Here is a 21,132-nt window from a genome sequence, read left to right as displayed (position 1 = left end):
TCATAAAAAAGCAATAACGTTTGTTTTAAAGGCACTGGACATGTTTTGTTATTGACAAAGACAGTTGTTATTACTTGGTGTATCCCAACATATGCCTAAAATAACAAACTTGTGACAATTTTTACTCCATTGGTCATCAATTTGTGTACTTTCATAAGATGCCTAAAAAGGTACCCCATTCTCAAAAAATATATACTTCAGCGGGAGCCGTTTCTCACAATTTGTTATACTATCAACATCTCTCTCCATTGCTCATCACCAAGTAAGTAGTTTTTATGCTAACAATTATTTTGAGTAATAACCAATAGTGGCCAGTGCCTGTAAGCGTGTAAAGGTGCAGATCCAATGGCACGCAGTTCCTGTATTAAAATGAGTGTCTTATCTCCGGGCGTCTGCCGAGCGATCATTACTTTAGAACGGGTTCACGGAGCTTTCGAGACCGGTGTAGCGTAATGCATAAAAAAGGTTTAATGGGGTTGAAGTACGATTAGAGCAGCCGATCATGTTAGAAACACTGGACGGTTCCATTCCCAGAACGGTAAACGATAGTTATTGTGTACGTACATGAACTATATTGTGTATGTACGGGAAATATACTATGTACGTATCTGGAGCAAATCGTGTAGGTAAATGAAATATATCGTGTGCGTACGTGAAATACACTATGTACGTACATGGAATGTAATCAAGTACGTACATGAAATAATATATCGCGTACGTATCGTGTCCGTGTACATTATCGTTATAATGTACGTACATGGTAAAAATAGAGGAGCGATCTTGTTAGAAACACAGGGCGGATCCATCCTCGTAATGGTAAAATGTGTACAGCTCCGGCATAACTTTACATCCCATCCGAAGGACGAAACAATTATCGTCAAGCATTGCTTGTGTCGACTGAAAAGCCACCGAGTGATCCGAACCAACTCCAGGAACTTGAGCCTGGTGTTAGTTACTATAACAACTCGAAACAAAACTCGAACAAAAATCATCCAAATCAATATATAAAATAAAATAAATGAAATATATTTATTGATATCCACTGTAAAAAGAGAATCAATCCTTATACACTAAAATAATGGTCAATCAAAAAATTAAACTCTTATAAATTATGATGCATCGCTTCCGAGATACTATAGTTCAGTGGTTAGAACTATAAAGATAGTTTAGAAAATATATCCTGATAATACCAGTGAGGTTATAACAAAATATACAAACATTAAGCCAATGGTAGGATCAGGGCCCAATTTCACGGCTCTGCTTACCGTAAGCACAGAATCGGCGCTTACCGGAAGCAGAGAATTCTGTGCTTACGGCAAGCGTATTTCACGGGATAGCGGCGAATTTTGGCTTCTGCGCGTGCGCACTTCACGTTACTAGGCATTCTACGCTTACAAGGCTAGCGCAGAAATTCGGCGCTTGCGTAAGCGGGGAATCGCGAGCCGCGTAAGCGCAGATTTCGGCGGTAAGCAGAGCCATGAAATTGGGCCCAGATCTCATCTGTCAGTCAAATATTTTAAACTGAAATCAGTTCCTGAATGACTTCAGTGTATATAGGCCTACTGACAGTTCAAAATTAATTACATTTTAACATGCCTTTAAAAAATCCCTTTCCAAACGCTCTTGTTAGGTCATTACTGTTACGTAAAAGGTGAGCATAAACAAATACGGGCCTACATTATCTGCGTCTTATTAAAATATTTAAATTTCCCCCAAAAAAACTTTTTACAATTTTACATAATTATTCTGGCAAGTTTTAATCTCAAAAGACGAGATTGAAAACACATGAAACATCAACATGGGGATACATTTATTTCAAACATTAATTAGGTAAAATAATATTTCAAAATCATATACTATAGTAGGCCCCTACACCCTTTACTTTAAATGGTCAAAAGTGCATATCGTAAAAATAAAAATAAACGCACCGCGGATAAAGGTTGAGCTGACATCGCTTACCAGACCATTGTCCAAACGGCAGTGTGGGGATACCGTACGCCTTTGCCGCCAATAGGGGAACTGACACATGTAGTTACTTATTCCATAGTTAGCCTACCCCTAATAATTTATAAAGCAAGTAATACGAAATAGACACAATAATGGTTGACAGTTAACACTCCACGTGACAGACAGCCTATAACAACATGTGTGTCTGACCGTCAAACTAAGTTTGCACGTTGGTGTAAAACATTATAGAAGTTGTTTTTTTAATGCACAAAGCACCTATAGAAGATGTGACCTATGTTTACATTCAAACCGCCCTCTGTTGAAAAAAAACACTGTATGCGTCATGTTTCGCCGGCAAAAAGACACGTAGTCATGGTAAGATTGCATACACTTTCTAGCTGGCTGCCAAAACACAAAGGTTTTGCCCGGCGGTATGCGCGCGAATCATGTTATGGTTTTTGTGTGACGTCAGAGGTCACATCGTCTATAGCCGAATTCATAAGGCTATTTGTTCAGCTTGAAACAATGTAGATTGTGACTGGTCCCCTGTTACCTTTTGTTTGAAGGCAGATCAAATTAATATGCAAAGCATCTTAATGAAATTGTGCCTTAGAGTGATTGTGTATACGGGCTGGTTTTCTGTGTTGTCATGTTCCTTTTAGGACTTCGTAGATCAAGCTTGTTGTGATACCCTCGAAGAAAACACCAGCTTATGTCGATTTCTCAGCTTCGATTTCTTGACTTTTAAAATACCCCGCTGGTGCAACTTTCATCAACATTTGACAGAATACTGTGATATGCTCTGGTGGTAAAGATAAAGATTGGATATTAATTTCAACCAAATTTAAGGAATCGATGTATAGCCTCGCTTTATTGTATAAAATGTAATGACACCATCTTCCACACGGGCTTGATCTGTATTCTTGACAAAAAGTCAATATATTCGGATGTTAAAGACAGTGGACACTATTGGTATTTACTCAAAATAATTGTTAGCATAAAAACTTACATGGTCACGAGTAATGGATAGCTCTTGATAAAATAAAACATTGTGAGAAACGGCTCCCTCTTAAGTAAGCGAAAGCTGTAATTTCTCATTTGAAATATATTAAAAGTCTTAAGCCTTTACTTTAGGCATCTGAAAACCCAAAAAGTAGTTTGTTCAACCTTAGTGAGCACACTGGTCTTTGACAATTACCAATGTGTACAGTGCATTTTAGACTAAAATTGTTCACGTATATAATTACTTTTACATCATTTTTAAAGGCAGTGGACACTATTGGTAATTACTCAAAACAATTATTAGCATAAAACCTTTATTGGTGACGAGTAATGGGGAGAGATTGATTGTTTAAAACATTGTGAGAAACGGCTCCCTCTGAAGTACCATAGTTTTCGAGAAAGAAGTAATTTTCCACGAATTTGATTTCGAGACCTCAGATTTAGAACTTGAGGTCTCGAAATCAACCATCTGAACGCACACAACTTCGTGTGACAAGGGTGTTTTTTCTTTCATTATTATCTCGCAACTCCGACGACCTAGTCTTTGACAATTACCAATAATGTCCATTGTCTTTAAAGGAACACAAATCTTACTCATAAATGGCAGTTCCAATTTGAAGTAGACGAATGGCACGTATAAGAAGAGTCCGGCCATGATGAAGAGGACTGCGAAGAGGTACTCCAGAGCTGGTCTATCAATGACGGGGGTGACGACAAGATACACCGAAGCAATCAAGACGATTATAGGGATGACGATGGGTACCTGAAGAGAGGGTTTAGACGGGAAGTTAAACATCGACTACAAAAGGGAAAACGACGAGGACTTGATCAATCAATGGTAGACTTTTGAACGCTAGGTGGCAGCAGACATTTCCAATGTTTGCGTAGTTATGAGCATGCGCTTATTTTAGAACATTAGATTTTTTATAATGAATACAATTTTTTGTTTTAGCTTGTCCTGGCCGAGCTGTTTAGCGTATATCGCAACGCACTTCAACTTCTGAGTGCATGCTCTATTGCATTACCAAACAACCACTATAGTTAAATATTTTGTCATTGCACGAACTTTCTAAAGCAAAGGAACACCCTCACTGGAGTCAAGTAAAACACTATATATGGTTGTTTTTAGTTGTGCGTGGCGTGTTCATGTTTTCAGTGTTTGACCTAAGCAATTGTTACATAACATACAAGGGGTCGATGACAGTTTTAGGTTGATTCATAAAGTAAATGGCATGCGGATAACTTTAATCGGAGACTTTGGGACGTTTGGTGGCAGCAGACTTACCAGGTAAAATCAATTGTTCTCGGTAATATGCACAGGCTCAGAACTACGTAAACAATGGAAATTTACAGAGTAAGTCTGCTGCCACCTAGCGTTTACAAGTCTCATATTGAGAGTAGAGATATCCGTCACGTTTACCTTGATAGGGCGGTGAACATCTGGACGTTTATAACGCAAGACGAGTAGAGAGACCATTGTCAGACCGATAAACGTCCAAGCGGTAAAACTCAAGTAGTTAACCAGAGTGTCAAAGTCGCCAGGAATTATCATAAGAAGTGCAATGGCTGCCTGTAACAAAAAAAAACATTGAAGTGATATACAGGGAGAGATTTATTACAAAATTGTGCTGAATTGCAATTATTTACAATACAAAAAAAGTGAAAACAAAACATAATTTAGTTTTCAAAAATTACATCAATGACAAGCTTAACATTAAATTCAGAAGGTCATAAAAAGTTTGAAATTACAATTACTTGGTGGCAAATTGGAGAGATAAGAAGTGCAAAAATGATAGTGTGACAATTAGGCTTACTGGGGATAAACATAAATTATTAAGGGACAGTACTATCTCTGCGTCTGCTGCCTTACATTTTGGCTGAGACATAAAGTTTCGCGAAGAACCTTGTGATTCTTTGAGATAGGAAGCAGGTGCGACACAGTCTGTTGAAACATGGGTTCTCGCTAGATACATAATTCTTACAAACAACATTAAAGGCACTGGACACTATTGGTAATTACTCAAAATAATTATTAGCATAAAACCTTACTTGGTAACGAGTAAATTGGGAGAGGATGGTAGTATAAAACATTATGAAAAACGGTTCCCTCTGAAGTGACGAGAAAGAATTAATTTTCCACGAATTTGATTTCGAGACCTCAAGTTTAAAACTTGAGGTCTCAAAATCAAGCATCTGAAAGCACACAACTTCGTCTGACGAGGGTGTTTTTTCTTTCATAGTTATCGCGCAACTCCAACGACCAATCGAGCTCAAATTTTCACAGGTTTGTTATTTTATGCATATGTTGAGATACAGCAAGTGAGAAGACTGATCTTTGACAACTACCAATAGTGTCCACTGCCTTTAAACAACCTTTGTTTTTGTTAAAATTATGATACCACACCTTTCTTGATGCAATTTAGTACTACTGATTGCCCACTGTTCCATAAGAGAGTCAGACTAAGATACCCGTTCGACCTCGCCGGTATCAAAACATTTTTTTTAATAATAAGAATAATGACAAAAACAAGTGTAGGTATCATGATAAAGTTTGGCTTGCTTTGGAAAATAAAACATTCAACATTATTTATTGAAACTGCCTGGACCCTCTAAAGAAGTTTAAGAGATTAAGGGCGCCCTCTGATTGAGGTTATAGGAAGGTTGCTCAGTAGACCTTTTTTTTTTTTTTTTTTTTTTCTATTGCTAATACTACTGTAACATTTTATACCATTTTATTAATTTGTCTTTGTTTTATTTAGACTATTAAAGGCAGTGGACACTATTGGTAACTACTCAAAATAATTATTATCACAAAATCTTTCTTGATTACGAGTAGGCCTAATGGAGAGAGGATAATAGTATAAAACATTGTGAGAAACAGCTCTCTCTGAAGTGACGTAGTTTTCGAGAAAGAAACCATTTTCCACGAATTTGATATCGATACCTCAAGTTTAGAATTTGAGGTCTCGAAATCAAGCATCAGAAAGCACACAACTTCGTATGACAAGGGTGTTTTTCTTGCATTATTATCTCGCAACGTTGACGACCGATTGAGCTCAAATTTTCCCATGTTTGTTATTTTATGCATATGTTGAGATACACCAACTGTGAAGACTAGTCTTTGACAATTACTAATAGTGTCCATTGTCTTTAAGTTTGTTACCTGTTATTGATTTATTTGTTTATTTATTTTCTGTGGTGGGGGCGGAGGGGTTATAGCATTAATAACAAGCATCAACATTCAAAATGTTACCTGGAAAAAGAGAGCTGGAATGGGTGTGTATCTCCTGACGTGAACCATGGACAAAACCTTCACCGTGTGACCCTCACGGGCTGACACAAATGCCAACCTACAATTTGGGTTGATACATTGTGCACACACATCATTCAGTTTGAATGCATATAGTCATTAAAAACACACAATCATTACATTAACTTTATGAGAAAATGAGGCCTTGGTGAGAGGCTACGATGACTGAAGTGCAGAACTGAATTTTAGATGATGAAACTTATTTTAAGTGAACTGGGTGCAATAATAATTATGTAATTTAAAATTTAAATAATTTCAGTCTGATGATACAAGTGGTGTCGGACGTGCGCCTATGGCCTCATTTTAGGTAAGAATTATGACGTCATGCATGAACATTAAGACAGGCGTGTACTGTACATTGGAAGTTTCTATTATATGGAAGAAAGATATATGAACCTGAACTTGGACGTGAACAAAATAGGAGATAAAGCAGAATTATGAGGACATAATATTATAAATAACCCAACTAAAAAGATTTTTCCAAGCAAAATAACACCAAAATGGTAATAAAAATGCATAAACAAAAATATTTTTAAAATGGTAATTAGCCTGACGTCACAGTGGGTGCGTTCGATTCAAAAACAAAAGACGCAATAAGTTTCCTACCGTCCCGCACAGAAGACAGATCCATTAGCAGCACCGAAGGTAGAGCAACAGACAAAGAATGGAATAATCCAAGCCATGGGGCCGAGGGTGCGATTTGCAAAAGTCTATTAAAAAAACACATGATTGGTAGAGAGTTAGAACTCATCTAAACTTCCGAGCCTCTTTTTGCCTATACATGGACAATCATGTCAGAACGGAGCTTGTTCCTGGTCTACTAACCTTAGTGCGAGTTTTGACTTAATCCTCATCCTAAATCTTTATTGTATACATCTATACATTAATATATTATGATGAAAACAATCAAATGGTAAGCAAAAGTACACTCTGCCTTTAGATCATAGATAGGTCATACCTGGTTCAGTGTTTAAGCAAGCGACTTTGGCTTAGCAGTGACCTTTAAAACAATTTGCCCAAACTATGTAATAAATAGGACAATCGAAGAGATTATTTTGTTGAAGGAAAGGGTTTTTACAGAAAAAAAGACTGCCTCACCACGGCGACTGCATTAGAACTCAGTAATTCCGCTGGTGTCATGACAGTGAAGTAAGAGATGTTCACCAAAAGGTACAGTATCGTCACCAGAGGAATACTGATCATGATGGCCAATGGAAGATTCCTGAACAAAAACAAGGTAACCTTTTTAAACAATATAGGATTTGAGGCATTGCATGGTGAGGTATCAATATATTATATTTGACTCAGACTCAGTCTCCTGACGATGACTAGAGCAAGCTAGTCGAAACGTTGAGACCAATTCAGAACTGACTTCGCGGCAGTACGGTTAATAGTCCAGTCTATTTTCTATACCATCCGTCCTAGTAATAGTTAAAAAGCAGGACAGTTCTTTTCAGAACTGAGAAGTCTCCCGAACCTCCGATTATCTACTCCGCGGCAGTAGAAGCAAGACAGTTCTCTACGAACAACTCTACCTGGCAAGTAGATACACACATGGTGTTACCGCAAACCAAATAATATATATTTTTTAAACTAAACTGCTCACAAAAAGTAAGGAAACTTTTTTGAATACAGTATATTTGTTACTATTTATTACTCTCTTTGTACATGGTATATATCAATGCAAAGCTGAACTGTACCTCTTTAAAATGATACCACATTTGCAATGATTACATGTTGCTGAACTTGGCTACACGAATAACAATGAGGCAAAGTCACAAATCAAATGTGCCAAAATTACCGTTGTCTGTGCTAAATGGTCAATAGGTGATGCTCAATAATCAAACCGATCAAGCTTTTCAGAACCATTAATGGTTTACACAAAGATTTGCAATAGTGAGCTCATCAGACACAGTTAACCCTTATCTCTTGAAAAACACCTTGTTTGATGGGTATTTGCAAGACGATATTCTACAGCCGATTGCAGTCCCATACTTGCAGACTCTTGGACCAAAATGCCATCTTTCAAGATGACAACGCTCGCCCCCATCGAGCCCGACTGGTACCTGAACAATGTTGGGGTGCACCGGATGGATTGGCCCGCTAACAGTCCAGACCTGAATCCCATGGAACATCTGTGGGACCAGCTTGGACTCGCTGTCCGCGCCAGAACCACCAACACATCAACTACGGCTGACCTAACCAGGTTCCTTAATGAAGAATGGAACGCCATCCCTCATCATCAGCGCATCACAAGACTTTTGTGCAGCATGAGAAGAAGGTGCCAGGCTGTCATCAACGCCTTCGGATTATCCACTCGTTACGAACTTCTTGTATCAATAAAGTGTATTAAGATCAGTAAGTTATCTTGCTCTATACCAAACTTCCTGTCTCAATAAAGTGGATTAAGATCAGTAAGTTGTATTGCTTGTTTGAATTACAGTGTCAATTTGATTGTTCACACGGTAACACAAAATTGCTAATTTTGGCACATTTGATTTGTGACCTTGTCTCATTCTCGATAACGTGGTCAAGTCCAGCAACATGTAATCATTGCAATTGTGGTATCATTTTGAAGAGGAACAGTTCAGCTTTGCATTGATATATACCATATACAAAGAGAGTAATAAATAGTAACAAATATACTGGATTCAAAAAAGTTTCCTTACTTTTTGTGAGCGGTTTACATAGTAACATCGTATTTTCCGCCTGCAACGATTTGGCGATATATTAAAATTACCAACTGACACATCAAAAACTAGTCCACGAACTCGATAGAGCTGCTTAAAGCCACTGGACACTATTGGTAATTGTCAAAGACCAGTATTTTCACTTGGTGTATCTCAACATGCACAAAATAACAAACCTGTGAAAATTTGAACTCAATATTGGTCGTCAAAATTGCGAAATAATAATGGAAGAAGAAAAAACTCGATGTCGGGACCTCAAAATCTAATTTAGGAAAATACTTTTTTGTTTCTCGAAAACTATACGTTCTTCAGAGTGAGCCGTTTCTCACAGTGTTTTATATTATATCAACAACTCTCCATTGCTTGTTACAAAGTAAGTTTTTATGCTACAATTATTTTGAGTAATTACCAAAGGTTTCCAGTGCCTTCTATGCATAAGACTGAAATACCTTCTTCTTTTTTTTTTTAGAGTGAAGTTAGAGTGCAGCAGGATTTTTTTAACCAAACTGTTGGGGTGCCCTGTCAACTGACTCCAATCACGCGCAGGCATCCGAACTGAGACATGGCACTCTATATTAAATAGAGGGCGGCAGAGGGTGGTTGCGGGCAGCTCTGAGTGGTATTGTTATGTGCCTATTAATGTGCTTCACTGATTGTTAACGAGGTGATCAAGTGACTGATATTTACCTGTAGGGGTTGACCAATTCCTCCGTCATGTAGTTTAGCTGGTTCCTAAACAAGGAAAGCAATAACGAATACTTTTAAGTATTAAAATACAAATATTTAATTTGTATTCTGAAGATAATTTTCTTTGGATAAAACGTGAATACGTCACCACAGGCTTAAACAGCGACACACTTTCAACAGCGACACACAATGCATTAGACAATGTGTAAATTGAAGAAAATGTCCAAGATGTCACTTAAAATGTGCTTTATATTATTAACTACAATAAACTTAACACATAGTTTCGGTTTGGACGTATGCAACTACATGCATTACAATCAAAATTGCGTTTTGTTGTTGATTGATTTGGGGCGCTGACCAGTGGTTACTGGTTAGACATGACTTGCACCTACAAGGTTGTAGGTTCGAATCCCCCAAGCTAACCACTGAGTTTACAAAGACTAGAATGATTGTCATATTGTATTCTGAATCACAATTTCTTTCTGTAACTATAGTTGTTAAACCAATCTTTGTATGAGAGGGATTGGCTGTTTCCAAGCCTGGTGTTTAAACGGTTTAAATCCGCTCGTGTGAGTTTTGTCGAGTTCCCTTTATTACGGGAAGACAAACAAACAAACAAACAAACAAAAACAAAACAAAAACAAACAAACAAACAAGCATAGTTCTTTACCATCCTCCGTAAGCCCACAACCCCTGGTAAAAGGCAACTCCATATGCGAACGGCTCATATGTGGAAGACGCGAAAGATTCCGGCGGAGTAAGATTAGAGACTTCACCTGAATGATAAATAAAAAACAAGTTGGTTCTAACTAGTCTAACCATTAAATTAAAGAGTTATGGTGAAAACTGAACCGGCGAAAATATTGAAGATTTCAGTGGGTTTAACCACAAACACATGTCTGTGGATTTACCGGTTGTAGTAAGTCTGCTGCCACCTAGCGTCCCAAAAGTCCCCACCCCAATTAGATCACCTACCTTGACAGAGCTTGACAACTCCAACGATGATGATGATGACCAGAGCAAGAACTTTAGCCGCAGTGAAGACAACCTGCACCGATGTCGCCCATTTGACGCTGGCGCAGTTGATGAACAGAATCAGTACTGTGTTTCACATCGGGACAAATAGGGGAAGAACAAACATAATATAATCCGACCATTACAAAATAATCCAGACGACATACAAAATGTATCAACAATGTTCGTATGTTCATTTTCTACACCTTGTTTGATTCTTTTGGTATATACATGTGACAACGCCGACACGGTGTTAATTTCACCAACGAAAAAGTAATTGGGATAGTGTTGTCAGATTATAGATACCAGGAAGTAGGTCTATGTCTTATAGTCCGTTTGTCTTGTCAGCTATGTCTGTCCACAGGCTGATTACATACGCCTTAGCTTATCGAATCGGCCTCCACACTGTTCCCTTTCTTTGCTTACCAAACTTACGTCTATTCTGTTCATTATTTGAATACATGGACACTATCGGTAAATGTCAAAGACTAATCTCAACAGTTGGTGTATCTCAACAATATGCATCATATATAACAAACCTGTGAAGATTTGAGCTAAATCGTTTGTCGAAGTAGCTGTTTCTCACAATGTTTTATTCTATCAACCTCTCCCCATTACTCGCAATAAAGAAAAGTATTATTATAATAAGTATTTTGAGTAATAACCAATAGTGTCCAATGCCTTTAATACCATGTATTCGTATATTGTACCACTTTGCTTATGACAATGTAATTAAATTTGAATTGTTTTAATTACATTATGGTAATCCTGACGTATCGGTCTTCACTCACATATTGCAACGGCTGCGAACAGCTTTGGGGCAATAGTGGGCGTGTCACAGTCTCCTCCGTCGGTATTGAAGAGAGCTTGTGACACGTATGCACCAAAGGTAAGAGTGACGGCAGACACGCCCGATGGTTGAATAACAATGGTTGAGATCCAGGAGAAGAGAAAGGCAGGGATGGGTCCTAGGGTGTCCAAGAGGTAAGCATACTCCCCTCCTGATTTGGGAATGACTGTGCCGAGCTCAGCGTAGCATAATGCACCTGTAGAGAGTGAGATTTGAACCTACATTTGGATTTCACATCACGTCATTGACCGCCATCTTTGATAAAATGCACGCGTGAAACGCTGTCATTGGCTGAGAGTAGTGCGAGGTGACAGCAGGTAAATTGCCATTGTTTACGTAATCTGAGCGTGCTCACTAACGAGAACAATGCATTTTACTTAGTAAGTCTGCTGCCACCAAGCGTCCCAAAGTCTCCCATTGCTTATCATCATGTGGCAGTTGATATAGACCTTGCATCGTCCGCCATCTTGGATGAAAGGTGCACGCATGATGAAGCTTATACCATTGCCTCGAAGTCGTGCGAAGCGCGTACACTCGTGCACTTTTCCATTGCTTGTCATCAAAGATGGCGGCCATTGACGTCATGTGTAATCCAGTGAATGACAGCATGCGGATACAATACAATACAATGCTAATACATCACTCTCTTGAAATTAGGATGAATCTTCACTCTCATTCGTTGGCTCACAACCAAAAAGAGCATATTTTGTTCTGAAAGTACAAAAAGAGTGAAGACAATCACCATAATGGGCCATGTCACACGAGGCAATTTGTGGCAACAGGCAGACTCCAAGAAGATAATCCATTCATATTATGTGAATGTTCACAAATCCTTTGCATTGTATTTGCATACAGTTATTCTTTGTCAGTGCCATTTTAGTTTCCTAAGTAAGGGATAATAGATTTCATCCATCAATCAATCAATCAATCAATTATTGGTGATCGTGTAAGACACTGTTTGGAAAATTACTCATGTGCTACCGAAGTTGTTCTGTGGCCTGCACTGCAGTTGGTTGCCAACACAAATTGCTTGTAAAAGTTGCCTAGTGTGACAAGGCCCTAAAACCTCCTTGTTTCAAAACAGTTAGTCACTATCTTACCCATAATGGAAATCACTCCGCACAGCATCCAGACTATCAGACTCATCCCAACGCTTTCGGTCTGTCTCAGGACTCCCTTTGGAGATACGAAGATTCCAGATCCTATCATTGATCCGACGATCATAGCTATAGCACTGATCAATCCAACCTGCCAATCAAAACAAACAAACAATTAACCATTATTGTGCTGCCATCATCTTGGTCATGTTCCTTGTATCCCGTATAGCAGTCATTGTACAATAAAAAGAACCAGACTATTTATCATTTCAGTCTCGATTTGGTTATAGACCTTTCTTTTGCAACGTCACAGCCCGAGTTTTTGCCAACCCAGATTGGAAAACTATGGAAAGCCATAAGTGCAAATCAAGAAAAGATCGCTATTTTTGGTAACAATGTTACTAAATTTGTTGATTTTGTTTAAAACAAAACAACTAATTATGAGAGGTACTTTATTTAATTGAAAGTTTGCAGAAAATGTTCAATTTTGTTTAAACATCTGTTTTTACGATTGAGTGTTTTACTAGCATTCGGCCGACCGTGCCAACCAAGGCGGTTTGTTTATCAACAAAAGAAAGGTCTATACAGTGCTTTGAATGGAAGAAATCAAAGATGGCGGCACCTTGATAAAGTTCTATACAACTAGAAGGAGCATATAAAGGCACTTGAGACGTTTGGTAATTACTCAAAATACATTAGCAAAACAAAACAAAATCGGGTCAGGGTTGCACGGATTCCGAGTCATCTGACCTAGAAATGGATCAGCCCCCTTGGAACCTGGAATCGCGATCAATTCTGACCCGGTAATTTTAGTCACTCCAAATCGTCTTTCACTCCGCCCTATGGACTTATGCAAGAGCGGTATGGCGGACAAAACGAGTGGTTTTTCACTCTTTTACGTTTAAGGCAGTGGACACTATTGGTAATTACTCAAAATAATTATTAGCATCCTAACTTAGTAACGAGTAATGGGGAGAGGTTGATAGTATAAAACATTGTGGGAAACGGCTCCCTCTGCTGGGGTAACGTAGTTTTCGATGAAGAAGTAATTTTCCACAAACTTGATATCGAGACCTCAGAATTAGATTTTGAGGTCTCGAAATCAAGCATCTGAAAGCACACAACTTCGTGTGACAATGGTGTTTTTCCTTTAATAATTATCTCGCAACTTCAATGACCAATTGAGATCAAATTTTCTTTAAAACAAAACCCACAGCAGGTAAACACCTCCACATATTGTTCGTTTCCTCCTATAATGAAAGCGGTACATCGTGACTATAAAGCAAGTCATTGTACCAGAATTTATTCAACTCGCAAATGGCTTATTGGTCTCGTTCACACTCCCAACCATATTGCTCCTTTTCGTTTTACAGGTCATCGGTTTGACTGTGTACACCTACACAAGTGAGGAAATCGGGTTGGGGCAATTCCATGTGGTTCCGGCAGGGTAATCAATTTCTAAAAATGACAGCTGAAGCATGCACACTATAAAATAATATAATATCACTGATGCACAGCCAAGTACAATACTCAATAGTACGTGGGGTCATGGCTCTTTACACTGGAATTGTACAATACAATTTTTCCCTTAAAAATATGTATTTCTAAATAATATGATTTACTAAACCCAAATGATAGGCCTATACTCCCAAGAGAGTTCAATGGTTCAATCAAACTAGCCATCATAGATGACAAACATGAGAAGCATATAAATTTTGCCCACGATTCGGCTTCTCCAGAAGACGATCACTGCAGTAAACTTATCGTAACGTCGAGTCAACGGTGCTCTTCAGAAACACCCCAACTCGTTTAGAGATTATCATCAATACAAAGTGTGTTACCGCAAACCTTTACTTAAAGGAACACGTTGCCTTGGATCGGTCGAGTTGGTCTTTGAAAAGCGTTTGTAACCGTTTTTTATAAAATGAATATGGGTAGAAAGATGATGTAAAAGTAGAATACAATGAGCCACACAAACATGCCTTGAAATTGCCCGGTTTTCCTTTAACCTCGTCGACTAACACGGTCGGCCATTTATGGGAGTCAAATTTTTGACTCCCATAAATGGCCGACCGTGTTAGTTCGCACAGTAAAAGGAAAACCATGCAATTTCGAGGCAAACTTGTGTGGATCATTGTATTCTACTTATAAAACATCTTTCCAACCATATGCATTTTATAAAAAATGGTTACAAACGCTTTTTACCACCTGATAAATATACACAGACACAAGGATTTGTTGTTGTAGTGAACTCTGCCAAGAGTTAATTTATTCCGTACTCTGAATTCCGTGGTAAAACGCCAATTCATAATAATATAAGGGATTTCCCTTTATTTAATTCCATCCAGTGATATCCACTCATAAAGAAGTATACCAGTTCCAATTATAAATACACTTTGCAGCCAATTCGCAAAGGTTCCCAATTCCTCACTTTGCGAACGGTAAATTTCCAATCCGCAAAGGTTCCCACTTCTCGGCGATTTGCCAAAGAAGGTACCAGACCATTTACAATTATTATAATTATAAATGCACTCATTGACTGGAGAAAACTCCGGGTCAATGAGGTTCCCACTTCCAGCGAGTTGCCAAGAAGGTACCAAATTAATTTACTTCTTTATATACAATCACATCATTTTATTACCACCATATTTATCCATATCAATTCACATAAATTAATTTACCACTTCCTCACAGGCTGCCATGCCTATTAGCTTCTTGTTTATAGGAACAACCTAAACTTACCGCTTTAAGTGTAAGTTGTAAGATTATTAGTCAACTCAATCTGTATCCCGTATGCCGTAATACCCTGACCCTTCCATTAAACCCAGGGGGGAGGGAGGGAATTTTGCGCAACAATACAATCTATCTTAACTCCTCGGTGGCAGAATATTCAATGACGGTTCCCAGAAAGACAAGCACCCTTTCCCTCAAATGCATTGCTTTGGTTGTTTGAAAAGAACAATGGAACCACGTCTGATTGCGCCCTGACAATCCCAATCGCTTAGCCCCGACTGTGCAACGTGACTATAATTATGCATATTTCCCGGTGTTAAATCGGTTTACTGCGTTACGCATTAAACCCTAATATAGACCAACTCGTCCAATCCAAGGCAACTTGTTCCTTTAATCGTATTTCCACAATGCAAAGTTTCATTCCTACTTAAATTTAGAAAAGACATTCAAAGATCACAGACGAAACTTTTTTTGAAGTACAGTTTTACAGAAGGGTTTGTAAACTCCTCCGTGTCTTTGGTTTGCACTAAACAAAACCTTTTAGGCAGCAACTCCCATTGCAGACGTCACACGTGAGCATGAATCAAGACCAATGTGGTGACGTCACCTATATAGAAACAACACCATTTTCCGACGTTCACGTTCACGTTCACGTTCACGTTATTGCTCGCGTAACGTGCAGCTGAACCTCCCTAATACTGTTATAATGTGATGCAACTAATTTCCCAAATTGTGTGTATCACTTTGCTTGTCATCGAGTGAGGAATTAGAGATAAATATTGTACTGAACTGAACTGAACTGAACTGAACTGAACTGAAAAATAACAGTCACCTGTCTTTTGAGCTCCATTCCCTTCGAACTAATTTTTCCTCCATGCTTCGAACCATCCTGCGAGTGACTTTTGCCTTTCCCGTCTCGTCCAGCTTCCGTCGCCGTCATTCCATAATACTTGGCAGGGCCATCTTTATCTCGCACGGTAGACATTACTCAGGAGAGTCAATCGTTTCCTCCAGGACAAAATGTATGACAGGGTGGACAATAGTCACACACCTTCAATGCGCTCTTGTTGTTTGGTTGTTTTTAGCCCAAAACGTATACCCGTAAACAAGCTGTTCAGTTGTGTCGTACGGTAAAATCCTTAACAGAGAACCAGAGGCGAACTTGAATTATTTGGGTTTTACATATCACTGCCAACCAAAGCAGAACTCCGTGACCTGGGTAAAAACCTAGTGGATAACTAAACAATGAGTTTACGGTACTGGTATACACGGTACACCAGTCATGCCTACCTTTGCAATTCTAGTTTTTAAAATGGTGTTCTTTTTAAAACGACAACCAGAAAGCCCGAGAGCACATACCCATGGACATTGATCACAAAGGGCACGAACTTTACATAATGAGTTCTATGGACGTTTAGGAATGCGTGTATGTAGGCCTACTCTCTTTGCACATGTTCGGGAAAATGAACCTATATGTGCGTTCGATTAGCTTCCCAGAGTCGATCCTAAAGGTGCTCATTCGGGGAGCCCCTGATAAGCTAATCGAACCATCACTCGCCCTCTCGTGGTGACGTAATGCACCTCGGGCCAACCCCAAGTGACGTTCCACAAGCAGGGAACTTAGGGCTGACCCGATATGCTTGAGGTCCTCTCACACGAGCACGGGACTTGAATCAAGTCTTCCGGGGGGGGACTCTGGACAACAAAGTCTGAAATCCAACCACTGCAGTGGTTTGTCCAGTGCACTGGACAAACGCATGTACAATCAGATGAGAATTGGAAAACTAGATATTCGGAAAAGAACAATCTCGGGCGTCACAGTTAGTGTTATTTTATGCATATATTGGAATTTGAATTGAATTCAGATGTTTAGTTCCCGAAATCAAGCATCTGAAAGCACACTTTTTGTGCGACAAGGGTGTTTTTTCTTTCAATTGTCTCTCGCAGCTTCGACGACCAAATTGAGTTTAAAAAATTTGAACTCAATGGGAGACTTTTTGAAAGCTCTGCCACTAGAGGGCAGCAGACCTATCAGGTAAGGGTGCACAACTCCTATAGCAAACAATGGTAATACTAAAAATTCAAAAATACTCAAAAAATATTTAGAAGTCTCTCAGCCTCTTGAAAATTAAATCAGATACATTGTCATACAACTAAAATTCAGATTTCTTCTCAATTTTTGGTAGGTCAGCATTTTGGAATTTGTGCTAATTACCCTAGAAGAAACACTCCCAAAAACTCATGCATACCGCTTGTTATCCTTGGGGAACTCGTGTCCAGTACGTCCTGTTCGAGAACAGTTTGGTTTATGCTGGCAATGTGTTGTGAAAAACAAAATACAGTTTGGCTAAATCTAAAATACAAAATCAAAAACACGCAAAACACAAGGTATTTGCTGTCAGTGACCGTCACTCATGCTTCTCCTATTCCTAAGTTGTTGACATAGACCTTATCGCAAATACCAATGCGCAAGCGCAGACTGTTGAATGAGGTGCATTGTGGGATAGATATGGATCAAATTTGGATACCAGCTAGACCACAATGCATCAATTTCAAGCTTTACGCGCGCGCCCCAGTATTTGCGAAAAGGTCTATTACCTGGTGAAGAGCGCCCTCTCTTGGTGATTGGCAGATAGTCTAAAGTTTTCCATTGGTCGTCTGACTTGAGACATATTAATGGAGAAAAAAAAACTCCCTTGTCGCACGAAGTTGTGTGCTTTCAGGTGCTTGATTTCGGGAACTAAACATCTAGTTCTGAGCTCTCGAAATCAAATTCGTGGAAAATTAATTCTTTCTCGAAAACTAAGTTATTCTCACAATGTTTTATACTATCAAAAGCTCTCCATTGTAGGATTTGAAACTTTGCATGGTGGAAATACGATATAGAAAGGTTTGCGGTAACACCATGTAATGACTATCTCTAATGAGTTAGGGTGGTTCTGAAAAGAACCGTTGGTTTAAACTCGACGTTTCGATTAGTATGCTCTGATCGTCTTCTGGAGAAACACTTTCTCCAGAAAACTTTCTCCAGAAGACGATCAGAGCATACTGATCGAAACGTCGAGTTGAAACCAACGGTGCATTTCAGAACCACCTCAACTCATTAGAGAAAGTCATTACATGGTGCTAACGCAAACCTTTCTATAGCTCTCCATTGCTTTTATCAAGTAATGTTTTATGCTTACAATTATTTTGAGTAATTTTGAGTACCAATAAGTGTCCACTGCCTTTAAACACGTTTTATTTTCAAATATTGCAAAAGAATAACAATATTCTCCATATACGTGGACATTTCGTAACTGAAAGTGAACAGTCGTACCAAACGTCCAGAGATTCTTGTATAGTTCAAAAGAAGACTCAACAAATTTATTGATTTAGAGCACAGCCGTCTAGGCAAAAAAAAACGAGGCCCTGTAGGCCCTAAGACTTTTAAAATGAGTATCTTGTGTTCAAATTTAAATTGTTTTCATTTAAGGCAGTGGACTCTATTGGTAATTGTCAAAGACTAGCCCTCAGAGTTGGTGTATCTTAACATATGCACAAAATAACAAACCTGTGAAAATTGAGCTCAATCGGTCATCGAACTTGCGATATAATAATGAAAGAAAAAACACACTTGTCACACACACGATGTTGTATGCGTTTAGACGGTTGATTTCGAGACCTCACAAGTTCTAAAATCTGAGGTCTCGAAATCAACTTCGTGGAAAATTCTTTCTCGAAAACTATGGCACTTCAGAGGGAGCCGTTTCTCACAATGTGTTATACCATCAACCTCTCCCTATTACTCGTCACCAAGACAGGTTTTATGCTAATAATTATTTTGAGTAATTACCAATAGTGTCCACTGCCAACAGCTACCTGAGCGGAATGTTTTCAACAGAAATGATATTTTTACTTGTTTATAATGCATTTGTTCACCATTTTAATGTAATTTTGATATGTGTACACTTCTGAACTTTTCGTAATTATCGAGTAAAAAATCAGGCCCCTACCTAAAGGTTTTTTGAAAAACTAAAAACACTTCTGCCGTTGAAAGCGGGCGTCAAAGGTCAATGCCGCTGACGTCATTTGTGGGAGTTTGCTTTGTTATACATCCACGCTGCAACAAAGCGGCTTTATCTACTTTTATTACGTTTTGAGAGTGATTACGTAACGGGGCTTTTCGCAAATCTCGCAGAAAAGCTCTGGACAAGGGCATACAAAATGATTGTTTTTTTACACAATTGAAACCTATTTATAATCATATGACTCGATTTCCTTATTCATCGAAAACATTTTAAGTGGAATTCAGCAAAGTTCACGACTTGACATTTTCGTTCAAGCAGGTCTTTAAACCAAACAGTAGCGTGAAGATAACTTAGTGTACGCCTACTGTTTTTTTTTTTTTTTTTTTTTTTTTTTTTTAATCCGGCAGCTTTTTATGTTGTTTATTATGTTCATTATTGTGTGTGTCGATGGTACGCAACAAATTGGACCTGTATGTTTCCAAATTCTCAAGAGCACAATCAGAACAAATGGGAGGCCAAATATATGTTTTACCTTTGAGGTTTTGAAAATTGATGGGGGAAATTTATCAGTAAGAATTTTCCTAGGTTTGTCCGTATGTGTAAAATGTACTAATTATTATATTATGTTATAGCCATAAAGCATCAGACCAAGTACCCACCATAATGGCTACTTTTTTTTTCCCTTGTCTTTTTATCGTTTATTCTGTTTATAATTTAATGTAGGCTTTTGCTTTTAAAATTTATTTTAAATATATTTTCACAATCGTTCATGGTGGTCTGTTTCTGTTCCCTATTTTATTTTACTTAATCTTCAATGTATGCTTTAATTTTCTTTCCTAAGATGATTCTATTTTAATTGTTAACTTTGTACATATCAGATTGTTTTTATATAGGCTATATGAATATTTCTTATTGGTTTTTTTTGTATCCTTTCCTGTAATTGGCGGCTCGTCCGCTGTTGGTTTGGTCAATAAATATAATACAATACTTTTGATATATTTTTTTAATGAAGTAATGTTTTTAAAAAAAACATGGTTAACATTAAAAACTCTCTTTCAAAATATAAACCTCCATAATAGTTTACGTACGAGTAAAAAATATTCATCAAACATAATACCTTACAGTAGTTATACAATGTTCCGAAAATAACCAAAATATATTGATTTAAAAGTTTATAAAATGTTACTACATTTTTTAGAATAAATGTTATTACTGAATGTTAACGACACTGCAAACTTACATTAAGATATTCACATTATTATAAAGCCTCATAAGATGAACTACTAAATTTCATTTGTAAACAAAAGTATTAGTTCGTCAATTTCAACCTCTATCTAAAAAAGTGTTCATATTATTGCTGTTTCATTTAGAAAAAGAAACCAAAACTTTAAAATGTTGAGCCCTGTAAGGGATATTTAGTTGTCTTTTTATAAAAAAAAAGAAACATTAGAGTGCATCGGCGCAGAAAATAATCACGAGGAGAAATCGTCCAATAATAATCCATATTGGACTCGAAATATAAATTTAGCGCGTCGCGGCAGTAAATAATGGATGACACGCGACGTGTGGTATTTAACAAATTAAAAATTACAAATATGTGTGTGCGTGGGTAGCAATATTTATAATCTACATTCCTAATATATATATATATATATTTATATAAAAAAAAGAAAAAAAAAAAAAAAAATTCATCCAGTTCAACCATCAAGTCGTAACAATAATGTGGCGGACGGAGACACCCATCCCACGCAACCCACAACCACAGCCAACCATATTAAAAATCAACAACAAT

The 21,132-nt window shown here is 38.0% G+C and overlaps 1 protein-coding gene across 2 annotated transcripts; it reads right to left on the bottom strand.

Moving 5' to 3' along the window:
- Window positions 1–2,363: 2,363 nt before the first annotated feature.
- LOC117288894 (b(0,+)-type amino acid transporter 1-like) lies at window positions 2,364–16,577 on the bottom strand. Of its 2 annotated transcripts, none has more exons than XM_033769763.1 (12): window positions 16,163–16,577; window positions 12,601–12,748; window positions 11,442–11,696; window positions 10,612–10,737; window positions 10,307–10,412; window positions 9,637–9,681; window positions 7,358–7,481; window positions 6,866–6,969; window positions 6,203–6,299; window positions 4,370–4,519; window positions 3,544–3,712; window positions 2,364–2,749 (listed from the first exon to the last, which is right to left on the bottom strand). In XM_033769763.1, the coding sequence occupies exons 1-12, from the start codon at window positions 16,313–16,315 to the stop codon at window positions 2,658–2,660; spliced, it is 1,569 nt and encodes a 522-aa protein (XP_033625654.1). In that variant the 5' UTR covers window positions 16,316–16,577; the 3' UTR covers window positions 2,364–2,657. The 2 variants fall into 2 exon arrangements, with proteins under 2 accessions (XP_033625654.1, XP_033625655.1); XM_033769764.1 differs by lacking the exon at window positions 16,163–16,577 and adding an exon at window positions 12,890–12,895.
- Window positions 16,578–21,132: the final 4,555 nt, after the last annotated feature.

The sequence above is a fragment of the Asterias rubens genome, chromosome 4 (genome assembly GCF_902459465.1).
Source record: "Asterias rubens chromosome 4, eAstRub1.3, whole genome shotgun sequence".
In the NCBI taxonomy this organism is placed as follows: domain Eukaryota; kingdom Metazoa; phylum Echinodermata; class Asteroidea; order Forcipulatida; family Asteriidae; genus Asterias; species Asterias rubens.
Note: the sequence above shows the minus strand (reverse complement) of the source record. Positions and strands in the feature narration are given on the sequence as shown.

Bases quoted from the DNA above. Each gene is read 5' to 3' on its own strand.
- LOC117288894 (XM_033769763.1), bottom strand. From the start codon at position 16,315: ATGTCTACCGTGCGAGATAAAGATGGCCCTGCCAAGTATTATGGAATG. The intron at 11,697-12,600 runs GTAAGATAGTGA...CACTCTCTACAG, and splicing joins CGGAGTGATTTCCATTATGG to GTGCATTATGCTACGCTGAG. The intron at 10,413-10,611 runs GTAGGTGATCTA...TTTATCATTCAG, and splicing joins AGTTGTCAAGCTCTGTCAAG to GTGAAGTCTCTAATCTTACT.